Source organism: Chaetodon trifascialis, chromosome 14, assembly GCF_039877785.1.
Source record: "Chaetodon trifascialis isolate fChaTrf1 chromosome 14, fChaTrf1.hap1, whole genome shotgun sequence".
NCBI lineage: Eukaryota > Metazoa > Chordata > Actinopteri > Chaetodontiformes > Chaetodontidae > Chaetodon > Chaetodon trifascialis.
This window is the reverse complement of record NC_092069.1, coordinates 16,063,307-16,085,904: the sequence shown is the minus strand read 5'-3', so window position 1 is coordinate 16,085,904 and position 22,598 is coordinate 16,063,307. Positions and strand designations below refer to the sequence as shown.

The 22,598-nt window shown below is 40.7% G+C and overlaps 2 protein-coding genes across 7 annotated transcripts in view; both read left to right on the top strand.

Moving 5' to 3' along the window:
* The window catches only part of LOC139341967 (sorting nexin-14-like), a 97,176-nt gene that overhangs the window by 55,680 nt on the left and 18,898 nt on the right, over positions 1-22,598 (top strand). The gene's annotated exons all lie outside the window — the stretch shown is intronic.
* Positions 1,246-22,406, top strand: impg1b (interphotoreceptor matrix proteoglycan 1b). 6 transcript variants are annotated; one of them, XM_070979270.1, is made up of 19 exons: positions 1,246-1,669; positions 6,018-6,233; positions 7,181-7,347; positions 7,483-7,511; positions 7,852-7,886; positions 7,989-8,035; positions 8,120-8,269; positions 9,797-9,855; positions 10,171-10,370; positions 10,472-10,885; positions 12,532-13,181; positions 13,577-13,666; positions 18,634-18,853; positions 19,138-19,348; positions 19,860-20,045; positions 20,138-20,321; positions 20,893-20,976; positions 21,185-21,203; positions 21,843-22,406. In XM_070979270.1, exons 1-19 carry the CDS (start codon positions 1,603-1,605, stop codon positions 21,860-21,862), a joined length of 3,048 nt encoding a protein of 1,015 aa, XP_070835371.1. In that variant the 5' UTR covers positions 1,246-1,602; the 3' UTR covers positions 21,863-22,406. The 6 variants fall into 6 exon arrangements, 5 of the variants coding, with proteins under 5 accessions (XP_070835371.1, XP_070835370.1, XP_070835369.1 ...); XR_011603035.1 differs by lacking the exon at positions 20,138-20,321 and having other exon boundaries at positions 21,843-21,934; XM_070979269.1 differs by lacking the exon at positions 21,185-21,203 and having other exon boundaries at positions 10,472-10,852.

Here is a 22,598-nt window from a genome sequence, read left to right as displayed (position 1 = left end):
TTGACATTGAGTGTTGCTGATATGATTAATTCTACCAATTGCAGAAGTTGGTATCTACCTTGACCCTGACTTCTGACCAAGAAGGTAAGCAAAACATACGTCTCAGTAATCTTACCAATCGTGAGTAGTAGCACAACAAGCAAATAAAGTTAGCAGAGAGCTGGTGAGCACAGCTGATAACACTTAGCAGTCAAAGAGCCAAAGAGCTGGTGACTAAAACAAAACTAAAAAGAGAATGAAGTTTGGATTTACTGTAGAGTTCTGCCCCCACATGGCAAAAACACTGCTGTTTTGTGCACAGACAGTCATTCATTCAAGGTTCAGATTACTGTGTCAGAAAACTGCCTGGATGGATTATGTTGCTCTTGAAGTGGTTTATTTACTGCAGCAAATTGTTAACAACCAACAAGTGTGGCTAATCCTCTTCACAGAAAGAGGTGAGGGTGGAGCCTACCCACCCTGACATACTATGCAACCAGAGGCCACACATGCCTCCCTGTCTCTCACAATCAGCTGCAGAGAGAAGAAAGGACACGTAGAGGAGCAGATCCTGAGTCATCTGTCAAATTCAAAATATCTCTGTATGGGTCAAAAGAAGAAGAGCCTTATCAACGACGAATTGAGCAAGAAAAAACCCTCAGTGGAGTTCATTTGTCCTCCATCTCACACTTGCAGATAACAGAGGAGGAGGATCAAACATCTCCAACAGCCAAAACACAGGAGAAAGCAAGGAGCGGGGTTAGATGCAGACCCTGCACTGTTTAGTCAGAAGAGACGCCTGAACTTGGCCGTGCAGCTCAAGTAAGAATGAGGCACATTGTTTGACTGGCAGCTGGAGGTGCAGTACAGAACAAAATTAAAATCCTGACCTCCCTTGGCACCCAGAATCGCTGCCTGAGAGGCAGGGATTTGCTGTGGGAACTCAACTCGGGCAGGAGGAACTTAGACTGAGGGAGAAAAGAGGAAGGGTTTGGCATTCGGACAGTGACGTGTAGAGGTTGACACACAAAGAGGGCATCAGTGATCAAACTTGGGGCGACTGCAGGGAGTCGCTATCTGGTCTTGGCTGCTTGGAAGATGCCCAAGTTTGTTCAGCTGACAGATGAGGGTCCAGAAGGTGGCTAACAGGATGAGGCCGGGCGGCCACGTGGCCCCACAGGGATTACAAGCAGCAAGAAGAAGGTAAAGAGATTACACTCAGGACGGAGCCTGCTTTTTTAACCTTGTCACTGTTGTCACACTGACAGCCCAGAGGGAAACTCCGGAGCCAAAATTCCATCAGTTCACCGCCTCTCATTCCTCTACCTCTCCTCCCTCCCTTGCTCCCTCTGCTCATCCATCCATGCAGCCACCTCTGTTGTCCACAGGGATCCAACAGCATCCAGGAACTAACTCGCCGCCGAAGAACTGATCTGGAGCACGCACAGGAGTGGACCGGACTCCCTCCTAACAAGCTGAAGACCTTGTCAGCACCAATGAGGACACTTTTGCAAACTCCGCTAATGGACTCAAGATAAAGAGATTTTGGATTTCATTGTTGTTTGCAACAGTCTCTTTACAAATGACAACTTCAGGCTTGAAAACCACATAAATTAGCCCATCATGCTTTTGAAGTCAGGACTGTTCTTCACTTTGTGTTTGTTTACCCTCCAAGCAAGTCGAATCAAAGGTAAGAATCCTGTGGGGAGGCTGAGCTTTCCTGTTAACATGTTTGAGATTGTTTTCTTTTAGCTCATGCCTTTGTAGTATGATTGGAGGAAGAGATGCTGTTTGTTTCAGTAGTTGCATGTTTAAGTGGACAACTCTCTTTCTCTCTCTGAACAAAGTTACAACAATCTAGCCCTTTAAGACTGCCCAAGAAGGGCCCAAATTTGGAATATGAAAGAGGAAAGGTCACTGTCCACATCCCTTTGAGTTTACTTGATGGCAAATTATCCTTTGGTGTAAAGACCTTTCTGCAGCTTTTCTATCAGTGTGCTTCTACTGCATTGCAGGAGACTTAAAGGGGTGGTGATCCACTTCAAGGGCAGCAGGGTTTTCCAGTTAGAGGTGTGTCTGTGTGACTCTGCTATTTAAAGAACTCAAACTACAAAATGCTAGCTCACCCTCAAATAGATCTTTGATTTTTAGAAAAATGCCAAGCAGCTAGCAAGCCACTTTGAAGGTCATGAATATTCACTATGAATTAAATGGGCAGAGACATATAATAGACGTTCACTGAGAAAGATAGCATCATTTCACCAGTGATAACATTTGTGTCCGCACTGGTTGTCTTGTTCAATGTGATGTGCCCGGGTGAGCTCATTATCCTAAAGGGAAACAAAAGCCATTCTGTTCCCACTGTCGCAGGATGCTAATCTTTTCTGGCTTGTAATTCTGCTGTGAGGCCTTTTTGCGGCTGCACTGGGCATTAAGGCCCGCTCAACCACTCCCTCCTCTCGCTCAGGCCCTCGTGTCTCTGCATGTGCAAGTCAGGCTTCAAGCTTACCGAGTCCCGATAAACCCATTCAAATGTTGTTTTGGTGGTGTGACATTAATGAAAACACACATGATGCGGCTAAATATCAGGCCACCTTCTGAGCTGCTGAAATGTTTGGAAGTGGAGTGGAAGTGGAAGCTGCCTGACAAACACTATCCCAAAAAGCTTCTGGCTGAAACATCAATGGCCACATTATATTTTATATTCTTGGTGTCAGGCCAAATTTGGATTTGAGGAAAACAATATTGGTCATTGTAGAGGTGATTATTTACGTGTAATACAACGATTAACACAGTTTTTTTCTTTTCTTGCTCCAACATGCATGCGTAGCAAAACATCAATGAATCCTTGTGTTTTTTTTGCACCTTTTTTTGTGCAGCGAAGTTTCAGGGATTATCTTAGATTTGCAGTTATATTTGAAATGTCACGCGAAAAAGATTTGTGTAACAATTAAGGTTAACCTCAGCTGTTTCAAGATGATAGAAACTGTTTGACATTTGACTGTGCCTTGCTGTTTCTAAATTCATTCATATTCTTCCAGTGAGTGACAATCAGGCCTTTAAAACCTTATAAAATACAAACAAGGTACCATCTTTGCCACCTTTAAGATTTAAGTTTTGGAAGCTTAATTTTTCATTATGCAGAGTTTGTGTTTCATTGTTTTAAATGCTCCTCAGCCTCGCTGCAAGTACATCCACAGACTACAGAGCTGCGAGATCCACTCATTTTACTTTCTTTTTACCTCACTTTTTCAGCCTCTTAATGTCATACAAGCCCTTCGACGAATGGATGATGCAAATTAGCATCTGCTATGAATACTACAATGGCTGTTTTCAGTTTCTCTGTGTATAGTGCATCATGTTTACTGTCTGTCATATAAGTCCACATAAGAATGTGGCATTATGTTTTGACCATAGAGCTCACCATTGAGTTGATTTATACTATAAGTTGGGTACAATGATATGTTACTACATTAATCACTGAGACCCAACATATGCAGTACATCATTATTATTAATATTATAAATAAAGTTAAATAGAGTTAAATCCCGTGACTCAAGGGGATATTTACAAATTTGTTGTTTTTTGGACCAACAGTTGAAAATCCCAAAGTTATAAACGATCATTTACAATGAGGAAAAGCAAACAAATCATCACCCAAATCCAACATTTTTGGGCATTTTTGTTAATTTTCTGACCATAAACTAAGCTTATTATCACGAGCCTCTATCATCATTCAACAATCAATAATTCAGCACTTCTCTTTTATTTTTCATGCACATACAGATAATACTGGTGTAATACTACATGTATTAGTTAATTTTACAGGGCTCATGTGTTGCACTGCATTAGCTTGTTCATGTGTTTATAATATTGTGTTGACTCATGCAAATGCAAGAACACTCACTTGCAGCTTTCAACATGGTGCTTGACACCCTGTGGACTCTTCCTGTGTTGTTCTTCTTCTTGGACCACCATGCTGGACAGCGTGACTCGTAGTACAGATGCAGTATTAACGTACAAAGTGTTTTCACTTGTCTTGTTTATCTCGTTTATTTCTGAAGCCAATGCGACAGTGATTATATTATTTTCACTCACTTGCTCTTTTTATTCTTCTTAAACCTTCATTCTGCTCCCTAATCCAATGGAGGCACAGTTTGGTGTTTGGGTCTGATGACCTCGGATCTGTGTTTTGGGGCTCATAAATCCTGGCTTATTGTCTTAAAAAGTCCTCTGAGGTTTGCCACCTGGCATCACAATGAGTGCCTTTCTTCTAAAAGACTTTTATTCAATGGGGTGACTGTGTTGGAGAATGGCGCACTGGTTTGTGTAATGATGTGGAATTACCTTCCTGTAATGCCTCACCGGGAGGGCTGAGCTTGTTTTCTTTTCAGAAAACAAAAAATTAGGGCAGTTCTCCTCAAAATGTGTGCAGCATCTCAGTGATATCATTTATGGAAATGTGCTCCTTCTGTGTCTGTTATTGCTTGAACCTTTTCATGTGGCAGGATTGTTTTTGATAATCGCTAAAATCACATGGGTATCCACCTGTACCTCATTTCAATCCCTTTAAGGTTCACTGTATCCTTTTTCTGATGTATGTGTGCATTTCTGGGTAGTCACTCCTGGAAGCTCCCCAGTACAAACTCATCCTTACACTGTTGAGCAGCTTTGGTGATGCAACGTGGGTCAAATCGCCCATGGGCGTCTCAGCCGACTGGTCCTTAGAGAAAACTCTCAACATGTCTGTGCACTTTCCCAGCATTCAAAATGATATGTTTCCAGTCACAAATTTGCACCTCAAAGCTTCAGGGTCTGGACATCTTTCCACGACAGTGTATTTAAAGGCTTAAATGATTCATTGCCCCATAAAGAGACACAAAATCATACATACACAGGACATGTTTCTGCTAAATTATCCCAAAACAGACTCTCAGGGACCCTCTATGTATAATATAGTTTTCACTGCAAAGCCAGATGCCGTTTATGTATAGGCAGCAGCAGAGCAAGCAGCAGTTCATTTCCAGGAATAGGGCTGGACAGATGCTATTACGTAACTTGTTGGATTAAGTATCCATTAAATTTGCACATTTTGGGGGAGTAGAAAGAGGCAGATTTAAAAGAAAAACTGTGAAAACATGGCATCCTGTACTCCCTATAATGTAACTCGATAGCGTGTTTCATTAGACCCACCGTGTCTGGCTAACAGCCATGTCTTACAAAGTCCACAACCCCAGGTCATAAGACAGGCTTTCTGTTAAAATCTTTAGGGCTGTGCTCAAAATCGCATACCAACATGCTGCCCACTACAAGCTCAATCAGTTTTGACTGCACACTGCCTACTAAATAAACCTTACCAGCAGACTCAAGCAATCTGTCTTCTCTACATTACATGACTATATTGATCTTAATATTGTTGGTCTGAGCTACCGCTGAAGAAAAAATGTTTATCATTCCAGTATGTTACATCACTTTCGAGTATTATTTGAAGCTAATTAGATTTATTGAATATATTGGAATTCAGTTAAACTGATCTGTGTGTGGAAAATTGGTGGAGTGCCCCTTTAAAACAAGTCCTTGCTTTTTTTGCTGGCAAATACTATTTGTAATTGCGGTTTTATTTTTATTCATAAGGTCAAGGGCAATATCTTTTAACTTAATGGCTATGTCATCAAAAATCAATATACATTTATGTTATGTAAGAGGAAGATTTTCCATTATTTATATTATAAGTAATTCCATTGTGAAGCTGTTTATATTGCAACGATCAAAGAAACAATCTCCAACAACAGAAGTAATGCTAACCATTAACTACAGAGGAATTCCTACAAAGAGGTTTGGCTTTATGTTGTTGCCCATCAGTTGTTAATTAAAACAATTATCCACAGAAACACTGCAAATCTCACACTTACATCAACGTCAACAAACTTTCAGCTACTGATCATGAAGTGCTCTCATGTCATTCACTCAAATGTGGCTCTGAAAACTGTAAAAATCAAAATCAATTAAACTTCTAACTTCACTGACCGCTCTTGCAGACCTTCACGATCACGGCCTTTCTGGACTCAGGGATGTGAAGTACCGACACTTTCTAGAAGCTTCCAGGCCGATCAGACACACCACAAATGTCAGACAGGAGCAGGACGGACGTCGGGCGAAGAGGTCAGCGGTCCTCACCACAGGGGTCAAAGTGTGTCCCCAAGAGACAGTGAAGGCAGTCATCAGCAGCCATCGGGCATATTACAAACTCAGAGGTAAAAGGAAGCGTCCAGTATTTGACTTTGATGTGAGCTTAAATGAACTTGAGCAAAATTATGACTGAACATCCAAATAAGCCTTTCATTTAACATTGACTGCGACTTAGTCAAACAGAGATGTCTCAGCAGCTGGATAAACAGCTGTCTGCTTTGATGTTTTTTGCATTTGGAACTTTTTGCGGAGAGGATAAAAAATATATTTTAATCTGCTCAAATGTGTATCATTCTCTAAATCTTATTAATGAATTTGCACATGCATGTAGCTTAATATTGTAAATACTTGTTATTTATCTTCAATGTTTACAGGTGGGGGAAATTGATATGATGCCATCAAATGATGCACTGAAACCTTTTAGTGGAGTGATATAATGACGCTATATGCAAATATCCTTTGACCAAGTCAGGTGGACTGTGTATGATTTAACAGGCATAGACTGACACCTTGGCTGGTCCAAGTGCTTAATAATTCAGATTGTTCCACGGCAGCTGCTGTGGCATATGATTTTAGAACGTGGCACATTAATTTGGTGTATTGGAGGTAGTCACGTTGTTCCAGAAATGAATTTGTCAGAGAATAATTTCCCCACATCAAGACACTGGACGGTGTGGAGCTTGTTTCCCCCACAGAGGCTGATAAAATACACCATAGCTTCAGGGGTCTGTGTGCTCATGATTTTAATATTCACAAAAATGCCATGGACATTCACTGAAACAGGCCCTCCACACATTGCATGCTGTCCCAATCACATCATGCTAAACATATTTTGTGAGTTATTGTAGCATTGTGGCATTTTACACTGTGATGTGCTGTGTATTCATATGTAAAGCTGCATGCAATTATAAGGTAATCTTATAGATAAACACATGCAGGATCAATGATGGTGGCATATATTCAGAGTTATTCGTGACTGCTGTGACATACTTATTTTGTGATATCCCTTCAGTTTGTCAGGAAGCGATTTGGGAAGCGTTCCGGATCTTCTTGGACAGAGTCCCAAACTCAGAGGAGTACAGAGCCTGGGTTTACACGTGCCAGCATGAAAACCTCTGCATGGATGACCTGGCCCAGAACTTCAGCAGCTCTCAGGAGCACCTGGACATGGTGGCCCGAGTGAGTCCAGCACCAGCACGACCGAAATACTTTGTCCGTCCACTTTAATCACAATATGTTCAGACCGTGTGGCTGTTTTCTTGTCAGTCTTCAGTGTAAATCTGTGAAAGCTGATTTCCTGTTTCTTATTTCCAGAGAGTAGCTGAGCAAGGTGAAATCGAAGGGTAGGTGCAGAATTTCTTCTTAAATTCTGTGCTTCCTGCATGTGTCCGCTGTCATTTCTTTTTGGATACAATTTTAAACAAAAATGTGTTGACAGGAAACTTTTAGTCGGTAAATACTCAGTGAATAATTATCAGTGTTTTCTTTTGTAAACATGAAAGCATCCGAGGAGCTACAACATCAATACCTCTGCTCAAAACATTCAGACTAGCAAAGAAAAAGGAATATTTGGGAAATCAGATAAACATGAATGTTGATTTTAAGCATTAAGATTCTAACATTTCCTGCAGCAAATCATTATTGTTGTATAACTAAATTCCAAATATCTTCTTTTATTTCCAGAGATGTTCTTGGAACCCCAGAGCCAGGAAGGGAGTGTGAGTTAAATGCATCAATACTCAACATTTGACATTCAATGAAAGCAACACGTTTTCATATTAACATCATAAATTAACTGGCAAGTTGCTGTTTTGTCTCAGGCACTTGGACACCCCCACTGATTCTGCTGCCAACTGAGGAAGACGTGGTAAGTCTAACCACAGAAAACCGTGTTCGACTGTTTTGAATGGTTCCAGTCTAATAACAAGGTCATCTAACTTTTCTTTGCCAGATCCAAGAAGATCCCAACATGATCAAAGAGAACTATGAGGTGTACATCGTTGAGTTCAGTGTCACCATCGTGGACCCGGTATACAGCAAGCTGCTCAGGGACCCAGAGGCTCTGCAGTACAGTGACGTGAAACAAGAGCTCACAGACAAGGTGAGAGCCAGGTGTGGGTTTACAGACCCACAGCAAATGTTCGCCGTCCTCTGAGGTGCCTGTGTTACCTCTCTGTAAACACACACTTGATTACAATGCTGTGTTTTAAAAGCTTACTGAGGCAAATTAAACCCTGAAATTGTGGTCCAAATATTTATCACAACAGCTGTTTTGTCACTTGGAACATCTTCGCCAACAAGATATCCTCCTCTGTCTCGGCCTATAGTCTTCCCTTCAGAAGCGTTCTTTGACAGTAGTGTTATATCATGAAAGATGTCTTACAGTGAGATCAACGTGATTGCCAGCTTCTTGGGCCTAGTGAGATGTAAAACTCACCCTGATTGATTTAACAGCTTTAAGGTTGCAACCAAGAGACTTTAGGTAAGACTCCTAAATGACCACAAGCCTGAAATAGTAAGATCTAATCATATAGATTATCTCCGACTAAGAAGGCATTGACTCAGACTCTGACCAGAGCGCTTAAGAATCACTTCTACTGCTGAAACACCATTAGTATATCATTTCTTTTTTAAAGAAATGAATGTAAGAATTAAGTGAAATGAACCACCACACTCCTATTTTTTCAGGTTGGTCACAGTTTTGTCCTGCCAGACTCTGCATCTGCATGTTGCTGCCTTTCTTTTTATAAATTTCTTAATTTCACTTGCATTGTCACACCTGTTGTCAGTTTGTCAGTATATTTCAGAGCCTGCTCCCTCCCCTAGCTATCGCCTGACTTCTACACTCACATGCTAACCTGTTCCCAATCCCCTAATCTGCTCCCTGGCATCTATAAAGGACATTGCTCATCTGTCTGGCCATTGTCTTAATGTTCAGCTGTCTTTTTATCTGCTTGTTATGTCCATATGTCTACTGTTTTGAACTTTTTGCCTGCTTTCCCCCTCTTGCATAATTTTAATATAACCTGTCTGCCTCTAAGTCATTCATTTAGGTCCCTTACCTGCAAAACAGCCTTTAAAGTCACACATGTACAGCAACTAAAAATTACTTTTTATTGATGATTTTTCTTTAATTTCCTCGATGACTCAAAATACTAAAACAGTGAAAAATACCTGTTACAATTTCCCACAGTGCAAGGAGATCTTAAAACATCTTGCTTAGTCCAACCAGCTGTACTAAAACCCAAAGATCTTCACTCTGCTGTTGTGTATGACAAAGAGATTCATGGACTCCTCACATTTGAAACACTGGAAATAGGAACTGTTTGCCATTTTTGCTTAAAATTGTCTGTTGAATAACTGATCAATCACACAACCAATTGTTGCAGCTGTAGTCAGGTTAGTGAAAATGCATGTCTTAGATAATTCAGTGGGTTTTGTAGAGAGTTGTATTTACCTAAGATGTAAAGGAGCATTAATCCTTTAGTTTTAAAATCACTTAACATAGAGACACATAGTTTTTACAGAACAGCAAAGCCCAGTACTGCAGAACAGAATGACTGGGCAGAAAATGCTCACGTTTCTTTCAAAGCTATTTCGTTTTAACATCTTGTTTTTCTTTGTATAGATGCTTCATGTGTTTGAAAAACTTCCAGGATTCAAAGAAATTCGTGTTGTGGGATATCGGTGGGTTGAATCAAGTTTTATTAAAGTTTTTTTTTTTTCTTTTTTAAGTTTTGGCACTTTGGTTGTGCTTTGTAATACTGATTGATTTTGACAAAACACTGTAAATAAGACTCAAAACATAAATTTCTTATACTTTCCCCCTGAAGTGGCTTTTATTGAAGCAATTTATGACTCAAGTCTCAAGAGAAACTATAACATCCCCAAAAATATCCTCTTTTGGGATACAACGACTCAGAAATTGCCTTTGCAGACATCCATTACCAGTGAGGTCTGCCTGTTATGAGGGTTTCTGACATGATTCGTTGTCTTGACCAGCTCAGAGGATGTGTCTGTGCGTTACGCCGTGGTCTTTAATGGAGAAACAGAGCTCAACGATGATCCTGAAGGTCTTGAGGAGCCCGACACGGAGACAGATGAGGATGTGAATGCTCCTAAACTGAAGCACATCATCGTAAAGGCCTTAAAACAGGAGCCGTCACTACCGTTGGACATACAGACACTCAGCTTTGAGGCTGGTAAGCCTAATATCATACTGATGTTTACCTGAATAAAATATCAGGTTAGTGCTCAGAAAAGGATTTTAGTGCTGTATAAATGTTTTGCTCTTCCTTTTCAGTGACCACAATTTATCCAGTTGCGGAGCTCGGCATGAACCCTGTAGAGAGCATTGTTTCTGAGGACGACACCACACAGGCGCCTACGCTGGACACTGCTCCCACCCAAAGTTTCTTCCCCACTGTGGCAGTGATAGAAAACTCTCTGGAAGCTTCCACAGTCAAACCAGAAACACCCACCTTTGTGCCTTTCATCCCAAATGTTCTCCCTGAAGCTACGACTGCCGTCACAGATGAGACTCCTTTAATGGCGGGACTAGAGGAATCCACAGAGGGTACTGCTGAGGAGCCCGGAGACATTATACTGGAAACTATCACAGAACAGGAAGAGGAAGCAGAGCCAGAGGTGGAGGAGATACCAGCAGCCGAGCCTGAGGAGGGAGGTGAGGCTGAGCCTGAAGAGCGTGTGACAGATGGTAAGGTTGAAGCAGGATTAAGTTAGACTGAGATTTATTTGTCCTTTTGCAAGGAAATTTGTTTCCACTTTCCATATAGCCTCAGAAACTGGACAGAAATACATTAAAATTCAACAATTTGGCACATTCTCAAACTTGTTGATGTTGACGTTCAAACAAGACTTAAAGCTTTATTGATTGACCAAACATTAGATTGCGGTGTGGAGACACTGAGAGCTATTGGCAGAAAACAGGAAGAAACTCAGGATCGAACTGCAACTTTACCCACACTTTGCCATCATGGTCTGGTTTCTAAGTCTTGATTCTGCTGATGGTGGGAAAGAGTGAGCTCACTGTTGTTATGGGCAGGAGACACAAATACAGGGACAGCTTGTTGGGGTATATACAAGAAACACATCCTTAATATAAAAGTAAGAAGCAGAAGTAAGCTTGAGTGGATGATACTAAACCAAAAGAAAGAAATGACTAAAAATTATTTAATAGTAATTACAATTAGACTTGGTGGTTCAGTTTTACACATGGAGATTCCCCCTGCTAAAGTAATACATCATATTAAAACCCATAAACCAGCAGCAGCCTGCTGGTGTTCGAATCATTACAAACTCATGCTGTGCAGCCAAATTTTGTTCAAACCTGCAGAACTTTGTTTTAAAATCTAGTGGAGTTTCCAAAGATCCAAAATATGTGAGGCTCGTCAAGCTGAATTCTGGGGGAATTGCGTATGAAATGAAGCCATAGAACTTCTTCCTTTGTGAGAGTTACATGAGAAGCTTGATACCAGTCTCATGTCATGCTAGCTAGAGCCAGTGATGACTAGCTTAGCTTAGCTTACCTTAGCATAAAGACTGGAAGCAGAAAGTTAGCCTTGCAATTTCCCGAACTCAAAACTCCACCTACTACCACCACTAAAGCACCTCACCTGTTGTATCTCATCTATTTAATTTGACATACAGCTGTGTAAAAAAGATTTGTGGGGAGGTACGTGGTGTAGCATAACAGTTAGCAGAGACGCTAGTTGCCTTGCAATCTCACTTGGACGGCAAGACTCCAACTCAGAGAGCAGGCCTAACTGCACTCTGCCGTTGTTCACCAAGAAAGACTTACAGATGATTTTTCCCCAAAAGTAATTTAAAATTCCTGTTTGTGAGTCGATTGAAAGAACAAGATTGAAATATGCTAATTATTGAGCTTTGGAGGTGCTGGTTGGAGTATTGTTGAGCTGTTGAGAAAGTGACGCTAACTGTTTCCCTCTGCTTCCAGTCTTTATGCTGTGCTAGGCTAATCGCTGTCTGAGTCTAGCTCCATGCAAAGCTCACAAACATGAGAGCGGTATCAATATTCAAGTCTGATTTCTGGTAAAAGACTGAGCAATGACTGTAAAAGAGAAACTAAATGGGGAAACTGTCAATGTAGAGGTTAACATGGCTTACATAGCATAATGGCTGGAGTAGAGGTGGCTGTGGTCAACAGCAGCAACAGCAGAGCTCTCAAACTTGTAATCTGATCATCAAATAGTGAGATATAATGGGTTCTGGTTCCTATTAGCTGAAACAACATAGTATGATGCACGAATGTCCTTTCTAAATTACAATCATACATGTACATAACAATTATACACAAACTTCTTTTCGCATTTATTTTACAAGAGCCTGAACCTGCTGATGAAGTCCCTGAGGAACATCCAGAGCAATCAAATGAAGACCTTCCCTTGGCAACTCCAGACATCCAACCAGAGGAAGAAATCACTGATCCACCTGCTGAGGTTTACCCACCAGAGTCTACAGGGCCCACCGTTACTGAGATATCTGTCATAGAAGCAGCAATCCCAGTCTCTATGCCATCATCTCATGAGGATGCCGTCCAAGGCATTGAACCAGAAACAGGTGTAGAGCCTTTGCCATCTCCGTCAGAGAGCGGCGAAGCCCCCGAGGACAGAGATGAAGCTAGTGGGGGGCACACTGGAGCGACCTCGGTTTCAACAGAACTGCCTCCTGACAACTCCAACATTCAAGAGGATGTAGGGTCAAGTCAGAACGGGACGGAGGTGGAAGTGACCGAACCCCTGGAAGAAGAGAGCGGTAGTGGATTCCCCTCAGAGTCTGACGAACGTCCCTACGAATCCACGGCTGCACCGGCCATGAGACAAGCCAGCACCCCTCTGATGACCGTAGTGGATAAGAACAAAGAGTTAGTGGTTTTCTTTAGCTTGAGGGTCACTAACATGATGTTTTCAGATGACCTGTTCAACAGGAGCTCCCCAGAGTATAAATCACTGGAGAATACCTTTCTTGAGCTGGTAGGTACACAAGCTTTTGTGCTGGATATCATGATTTTGCACGCTACATTCGCATATTTGCTTCATTTGTAATATATACTGTTAAAATGAGGTTTCAGATGACATTTTCTTAAATTAGTTGTCTAGTTGGTGCTTAATCTAATTCTTGCCCTGCACAAGTGAGGATGCACTTTGCAGTAAGCCTTATCCTCACTGCTGCTTTATTAAATCCTCAAATTCACAGTAAATTATAATAAATTTAGATATATATATTTTTTATATTTTAAAAATGTTACAAAGTGTGATAAGGCTTTAAGCAATCGCCAAATTCTTGTTCAAATCTGCAGTATGATAATGCTTTAATTTCAGAGGAGCCATTGTGTCAGCAGTATAAAGAATTGCTCTGTTTCACTTAGACACAGCACTCTGGGTCCAAAAACTCGCCAAACCCTGGAGCTTCCAGTAAATCTGGGGCTAGGAGACAGACAACTTTAGCCTCCATACCGGTATTCTTTTTTTTTCCATATTGGAACTACATCTCCAATGCCTCAGAGAGAGCATGACCTTTCTATCAGTCTACTTAACTAACCTTTCCAGAATGCAGTATCTAACAATCTGAATGCACCTTACATTTCTGAAACACTCAGCTTTAGTTTGGAGCTTTGCTTTGCTTACTTTAGACGTCTCTGCTGCACCTGCTCATGTCTGTTGTTCTGGCTCTAATATTGCTTGTTGTTGTGCGTTTGGCCTTAATTTTTTGAATTGTGCAAAGCTTCTGGCTTTTTCAGGGACTCTTTAGATTGTGTGTGACTCATGTTACTTTGTAAAATTTGTGTCTGCAAAGGATTTGTCCAATGTTCTGGGCTACAAAATGAAAACAGGCTTGTGCTACTTTTTGCTAATTTAAATATTTTACAAAACAGGCAAACATGCAAAATGGTCTAAATGAATAGTTCAGCATTTCAAGAAATACGCATATTTCTTGCATAGAGAAGCAAAGGGCATGTTCGTCTCGCATATTCGTGCAAATGTGCTTGATTAGCACTAGATTCATAAAGGGATAAGTGCAAATCTTTCTGTCAAGCTGAAACATTTCCATCTCATACGGAAGCGTCTCCACCTCAGTTTGTGCCACCTTGGTCGAATTTGTGTCTATGTGCTCCCATCCGTGTCTTTCCATCAGTTTTGTACGCATTCACGGATTTAGAATTTACCTCGTATTCTGTGTTCTGTGTGGACACACCTTTAGATCGCCACTCTCATATCTGTCCATTCAATATGTAGCTGGAGTCAGCAGGTAGGTTAGCTTGGCATAAAGACCAGAAACAAGGGGGAAAAGCTATTGTGGCTCTGTCCAAAGGTAACAAAATCAGCCTACCAGCACCTCTAAACTCTTTGCGTTGCCACTGGTTGCCAGGCAACCTAGGACTCCAGGAAATGCCTGTCCAAGTAAAGGCCCAGTAACATCACAAATTGTCATTTTCATTCATTTTCATTAAACAAATGGAATGAGCTTCAGAGGTGCTGGAAGACAGATTTTGTTACTTTTGGACAGGGCCAGGTAAACTGCTTCCCCGTGTTTCCAGTCTTTATGCTAAGCTACGCTAACTGGCCGCAAGAGGATTATTGAGCATTATATTAAGTGGAGAGACCCAAGAGTGAAATCAATCATCTCATGTAACTGTTGGCAAGAAAGCAAATGAGTGTATTTCCCTAACTGTCAAATTATTCCTTTGAAGAACAACAGTGTAAGCAAAACATCTGTTATCCTTTCTTTGTACAGACAAGGTCTCTGGTTTGAACAGCTATAAACATGCTGCTTGTCAAAGTTGCTTTGTATCATAATGGAGCATGCAATGATAATTCTCCATCTGCTGTGGGACTATAAGTTTGTGTTAATGTGTACAGTGTAAGTCTGGTGAGGCTAGTTAGTTTTTCACCAACAAAATCCTGCATTTGCTTTTGTGCATTTGCTGTTAATGTGTGACAGCATTGACCTGTGTGTTTGTGCATGGTTGAAGCCTTAAAGATAAACTTACAGAGTGAATCAATAAATAAATGAATCGATGCTGAGCAGAACAATGTGATAATGGGCTTAGTAAACCAAAAAGGAAAGTCATGCACCTGTATTTTGTGTTGCTAAAACTGTATCGCTTTGTACATGCTGGAGTGGAAACTAGCCCAGGGTAGTCTGAATCATGAGACCTGGGTCTGCCTTAGTCATGGTAGGACTCAGAGGTTTGTGACTTGTGGTAAGAAGCTTTAAGTAATTCTGGTCAGTTCCAGCACCACACACATTGTGCTATTAATGGTTCCAATCTGCTTAGTGCGACATCAGTCAGGTTTGTGTGAACATCTGTATGCATGTAGCATTACTGTATCTGCTTTGTTCTAAGGATACGATTTGTGTTTCCTACTGCAGGCAACGAGACACTGAATAAAATAGATCACAGATTGGTCGAAGTTTGTTTTGGAGCATTTGTGTGTAAACCCAATGCACATATTTGTTCTGGCAAAAAGGTTGCATCGCTGTTTTACTCCAAATAAGAATTTTAAATTTGCATTTGCTGCTGGCAAGCAGGTGAGGGCTCTGTCACTTTAAACCTGCACCTATTAGCGAACATCAAAGCTAGAGGCATCACTTGACATCCCTATTTAGTTTCAAGGCTTACCCCCAGGTTGACAGAGAAGACATATTTTTAGGCTCGCTCAGAGGTGCCCTGCGCTCTGTGTGTTATGTAAAGGCCTCAGCATCTAACTGAGGAGGTGCATTGATACAAATTGGATTGTGTGTTCGTTGCAAAGCCAAGACGCAAAGGGAATATGAGCTACTGGGTCATGTGGGTTTAGATTTCTGATAGAGATCGACAAGCCTCCTGGGTTAAGTTGATAATGTGCTATATTTTTATAATTATTAATCATTTTCCCTTATTTATGATAATAGTATACAAGTTTTTTTGATTTTGCATTCTGACAGAATTTTTCCTGTCAAGTTTTGGACTATTTTCATGGCAGATATAGAAATAATCAATGTCTGCATCAGATCAGAGAATACAATATGAGGTAGTAGAGACACATCAACTCAAATTCTATAAATACATAAATATAACAGACAGAAATCAAAAGCAATAATGAAAATAACACTCCATCTCCAATATTTAATGGTTGCCCAAACCATGGTTTCTGCAGTTCTCCTCATTTATCGATGTATTTAGCTTCCTGGCAAAACAAATGTGGTCAGACGTTTGAACTGGTAAGTATTGACCATCTACTCTCTATTGTCACTATTCCATTAGGAATAGTAATCATCTTCCTTTAAATGGGCTATATAGGCAGAGGAGGGAGCACATATTTAAAACTGGCTGGGTTTTATATCACTGGAAAACAGAAATGAAGAATGTCAAATGATATACATTCCCTTTAAGGCCCATTTAAATGGACATAGTGGAATGTTTTGTTGGCTATTGGACCCCATTTGTGATATTGTATGTCCACTGTCTCTCATATGTATACTGTATATACATATATACGAACCATTAGCCCCCAGTGCCTTGCATTTCCCCCTGTTTGCCTTTGCCTGACACCTCCATTACTCCTGTACCTACTGGTTTGTGAAGCAACCAATAAAATTGGACATGGAGGTTGGAATGACTTTATGTTACTTAACATTTTCATGGCAGCATAATATTCTGTTTTCAACATCAGAGCAGGGATGTTTCATCAGGTTTTCCAAAACAAGAACCAGTAGATACATGTGTAACCTCAGAGAAGCATATGTGATTGTGCCAAAGACTGAAATTATGGTTGTGTTTGTGCCATGCTGTTAACATGTCTTCACAAAGATCTGCTGCGTAGGGGCAAGAAAGCGATCTACAATATCACTATTCTTCCTTAGTCCACAATACAGCACTGAGGTTTGTTGTGAAAGAACTTGGCTTTGACCTTATGTGGAGAGCAATAGAGCTACAGATTGGTATCTAATCTACAGTGTACATGTAATACTTGACTGAGACAAATGGATGACCAAAGCGCCGTGTGTACGCTTGTACTGCAGGCTTTCGTCCATTTGCTCAAGGTGTAAGACCCCCTCATTTCCCCTCTTTTCTCAGAGACCATTAGCTATAGGGAACTAGCCCTCAGTAAACTGTCTGCCAGTGATAAGTGAAGTAACCCGATCAGAGCAGAGCTCCTTAAGGCCTCTTATCTCCCGCTCGACAGCCAGGCCAGCTAAAGCATCGTAATCTCTCCCTCTCACACTGTGGCTGTTTGATGTTTGCCTCGTCTGTAGTGAACGTGAATTAGCTGGAAGGAGAACACTTCGGATCGATGAGCATTGGTGCAGGTCCATTTCTTGAGCTGGTTTACTTCCTCCCCGCCTTAATATCACTACCGTCATCAGCCCATCGTCTTAGATTGGTTTCTCAGGTATCCAAGCTGCAAGTTTGAGTCTGTGGGAACATTTTTTAAATGCAGGATTGTGGAAAATTGTTTTGAGTTAATGTGGCTGGATAGATGTGCTTTTACTGCACAGATAGTTTGTAAACCAGGTGTTGGTGATGATGTGTGGGCTACTGTGGTGCTGCACAGCCAGAGAGCGACGACAGAAATGGTGAAGGCTTTTCCCGCCAAATATTCACATTTCTATGGCATAATACTTGATATATGATAAAACAGATGTCATAAGGTCAAAGATTCTGGTCTGAACTCTTTTACAAACTATTAGTTGCTGCGTTTGGGCTTTTCAGGTCTGTACAGTCAGTGGGATGATGGATAGCCTGCTTGACCCAACAATAGGCGTTAGCATGCATGCTATCTTTTAGGCACCCAGCATAAGTCTTCAATGAACAGCATATATGATAGATTTCTTTTGGACTTGAGATTGCTTTAAAGTCATGCTAGTCTTTTTTTAAGTGTCTGATCTGTTCATCTTGTGTTCTCAGGCTCTTCAGTGACTAGAATTAGCGTGTTCTGTGTTCTCATGTACTAATGCTCATAAACCTAAACCTAATTCTGTTCTGGATCTAATTACACAGTCAGCACAGTAATGGCAGGATTTCATGCTTGCATCAAAATTTAATTACGAACTATTCATAGCGTTCACACTGTAAAATGTGACCTGAATAATTCACAATCAGCTATGACAACCTCAGTTCTATCATTGTGGAAGTAAAATCACAGGTAAATGTGATCCATGCTGTCCTGGTCGTCCTCTCAGGAGGACACAGGTCTTTACTGACACTTTACACTGACATAATTTCATGAACCTAATCATCCAAGTGGAAATCTTTGTCCTCTTTAGATCAAGAATGATTCCCTTTTCACCCTGTGAGAAGAAAGCTTGCTTGAGTGTTGCTTTCCAGGAACACTTGCTCAGTGTTTCTGCTGCAAACAAATTTTCTCACTGATCGCTATCTGAACAGAAAACTCATTGATTAAATTTAAATTAATTTGCTTTCCTCTTCTTTCCCCACAGCTTCTGCCATATCTGCAGTCCAACTTGACTGGATTTAAGCAGCTGGAAATTCTCAACTTCAGGAACGGCAGCGTTGTGGTAAACAGCAGGATGAAGCTGGACAAGCCGGTACCTTATAACGTCACAGAAGCTGTTCACTGTGTGCTTGAGGATTTCTGCAGCGCAGCATCTAAACGGCTCGACATTGAGATTGACAGTCGCTCCTTAGAAGTAGAACCAGGTGAAATGTCCTTGCATGTGAAATATGATCACTCTTGTGACCTAAAATCACTCTGTAGGAGACGTGCACTGGGAATCTAATGCATCTTTTTGCTCGGTAGAGTTCACGACTGTATGTGACCTCATTAAACACACCTTTTGAAAGCAGACACCTTCACTCACATCAATCAAAATGGCCTTTAATTTCTGCCCTGAGTCTGTAGACATGTGGACACTGCATTAATATTAATGAGCCATCGCCTCTCTTCCTTCTCTGCTCCTCCTCTTCACCTCTGTTGGTTTCAGCTGACCAAGCAGACCCCTGTAAGTTCCTGGCCTGCAATGAGTTTTCACGCTGCGTGGTGAACAGTTGGACTGATGAGGCAGAGTGTCTCTGTGACCCCGGCTACAGCACCGTGGATGGCCTGCCGTGTCAGAGCACCTGCATTACTCAGCCAAACTACTGCCTGAATGGAGGCATGTGTGAAATAATCCCGGGGCATGGAGCCACCTGCAGGTACACAAAAGCTGACGAATGAAAAAAACATGACCTCAGCATGTTTAAAGCATAAGTGTAAGTGTACATATGAAATATGTTTATGATGTTTCTTTTTAAATGGAGAAGGTGTATTTACAATAGCTTCAAAAGCTTCTACAAATTTCTTTCCGTCAATCAGCCATTACTTTGCATTCATTTCACGACTGTAACCTGCAAAGGCTTGCTTGAGGTACATTATTGAAAACCGTTCCTTGGTGGTGCATTCAGGGTCATTCAAGATTCGAGAGCTGACTGCTGAAAAACAGACCTTTGCTATCACACCCAGAAGAAAAAACAATAAGCATGTATCGATGGCTCATGTCTCTCTTAGTTTCTTGCGGCTATCATTGCTGTCTGGCAGCCAACTCTAAAGCAGCTAACTCAAAATCTAAGAAGTTTTGCTTGAATGCCCAAATAAGAATTAAACAGTGGGACCAGTGAAACTCTTTCATCTCTCTAACTCACAGTATATATTTTTTCTCATCTTCAGATGCCCTGTGGGCAAATACTGGCACTACCATGGGGAGCGCTGCAACGAGCTGGTGTCAATGCCGGTAGACCCTTCACTAATCGTAACCTGCCTCGTGGGAAGTCTCTGCCTTGTTTGTGCCATCATTGGCATTTTGATTTTCATTAACAAGAAATGTATAAATACCAGAAAGGCTGTCACTTTGGTGTAAGTATGAAACCCTTTTATCATTTATATTTTTAACCATTTTCATTGCAGGGTGACTTGTGATGTGTCTTCACCTCATCTCTTCATTGTAGGCACACCCTTGCTCCTTATGCCTTTGAGAATACTTTGAGGGTGAACCCCGTATTTGAGAATGATGATGGTGTCTTAACTCAAGTGTCCACATTGCCGTATGCTTCGAGTTCTGCCTCTTCACAGTCCCAACAGTCTGAACAGGAACATTTTGCGTCAATTGAAAATATACACCTGAGCATTGAGGTACAAAGTGCTGCATAGCACAAAGACTAAACTAACTAACCTCAAACCTTCAACTCCAGGAATGTCAACTAATACGCTCAGCAAATAATTGTCTTGTTGTGCTGCTCTCATCCTCCATCCATTTCATCTTTGTCTTGTATGGAGAACTGTATATTCACCATCAAAGCTGACAAACTGTCTGATGTATCTTTTAATCTTCCTTTAACAATGTTTGAAACTGTTGCGTGTCATTTCATAGTAATTCCATGTAGATCAAGGTCAGTGTTTGCTCAGATGCCTTCCTCCGCTGAATCAAACACAGTTTAGACCTTTTCAAGAACACACAATCCACAACTTTGAAGAGGCTTTGTGCCAAATCCAACAAAAGCTGTGTAGTTTTAACAGTGAGCTCTGCACTAGCATCTGTAGGTATAATCCTCTGCAGTAGATCTGTCTGTCTGTAAGGTTCCTTGTGTTGCTTTTATTCACATTGCATCTGCTTATTTGATTGAAGAGCCCCTGGTTGGTATGGTATGATATATTAATGAAGCACACTGCAAACACTGAGCCTGCCTACTTTCTATCTCCACAGATCCCCAGACAACTCTACACAACCAGATCAGAAAAGTTAGTCTCAGAAATGGTGGATTTCCATCACTGTATACCACACAATGAGGTGAGGACCAAAGGGACATACACTTACCCCCCAAAAAAGAAGAACACATGGTGGAGTTTTTGGGTGCTACACTGACACTTTTTCAGAAAATGTACAACGATAGGACCTTAATGTATCTTCAGAGACTTCAGACTTCAATATGCATTTTACTGTGTGGTCAACGTGTTGCTAATATTCAATAACAAACTTTACATCAAACATTTTACAGCTCTATGACGCATGCAAAGGTAAACCATCGGTGCATGTGCTGTAGCCCATGTTGATTTTTCACTTGCAAACCAAATCACTGTTGACCTTTGAGCATGTAAACAATAACTTTAACATGATCTAAAAAAAAAAAAAAAAAAAAAAATTGGGAAAGTGATCAAATATTAACCTTGAAATGATTTTCACGTAGTGAAACCTCAGTGTTGAAAAATATTATCCCTTTCTTATCATTAAAAGGTGCATATTCCTATTAACTAGTTGCTTAGCATGCATTAGTAACATATTGGCTTTTTATTAGTCATTATTTCACTTAGCACTGCCTTATTATGCAGGACCATATTCTACAACTACTAGGCCATTATCTATTGGTTTTCCCTCAAAAACATCCTAATTATTGATTGTAAGGAAGTTACTGCATATGAATTACGATCTTAATAACATAACTCTAACCCTCTAGTGCCCAGAATAAGGCATTAAGAAGTATTTTACAATGTTGAATAAAGAGCCAAAATGCTACTTATATGCATGATAATGTGCAGCTAGTTAATGGTGAATGTTTGACCTCAGTATAAATTGTTACCAATAAGCAAATGCCTTGTATATGTCGCTACAACCACCTGAAATGAGCTTTATTTTATGTTCTTCTTGTCTCTTTGCAGACGTGGCGACAGCCAAATGAGTACAGAACATGCTGCGTGTTAAGGGCATCGGATAACGAATGTTTTGAGGTTACCGTTCTTTGATGACACCCCGTTCATCTGAGGAGCAAAGACTGAGGTTGCTGTTTGACCGTATGTGGGACAAATGGGACAGTAGAGAAGTCACAATGGTGTTAAAGTGCTGTGTTATCGTTCATAGTGATTGTGTCTCGTTAGACAGACAGCTATGGATATTAAGGTGGACTTAGGTTGTCTTAAAGTGGAACCTAATATTTATTCTATATATTGAATGGTAGGAACATTTCCTGTATACCCTTGGCAAAGGTTCTTCTTTCCTCACAATGAGGTATTTATTATTACAAACTGATACACATGTGGTATCTTCAGTCTAGACTGTAAAAAGTTGTTTATTTTAATGCTTTTCTTCACCGTTGTTGTGTCCCAAAAAGAGAATGAATGCATAAGCTGTTGACTTGGGTCATGACATATTGTTTCTAGAAATATTGTCTGTTCTATTCAAAACAACTCTTCCCACTAATCATTTGTCTTTTGAGATTTGGACTTTTTTTTTTTTTTTCATTTTTTTTTTTTTTTTTTACACATTTTGCATTTAAAAGCAAATAATAAAATGTTGGTTTTTTGCATTAAGAGAGATGGTTTTGCTTGTTCTTGACTGCACAAAGGTTGTTTGGTTGTGTGAGAAGTTGAAAAATATTTATTGATGAGTTAAAGGTGAAAGGCAACCATCTTTGTGGA

Bases quoted from the DNA above. Each gene is read 5' to 3' on its own strand.
- impg1b (XM_070979268.1), top strand. From the start codon at position 1,603: ATGCTTTTGAAGTCAGGACTGTTCTTCACTTTGTGTTTGTTTACCCTC. The intron at 7,348-7,482 runs GTGAGTCCAGCA...TCTTATTTCCAG, and splicing joins ACCTGGACATGGTGGCCCGA to AGAGTAGCTGAGCAAGGTGA. The intron at 8,270-9,796 runs GTGAGAGCCAGG...TTCTTTGTATAG, and splicing joins AACAAGAGCTCACAGACAAG to ATGCTTCATGTGTTTGAAAA.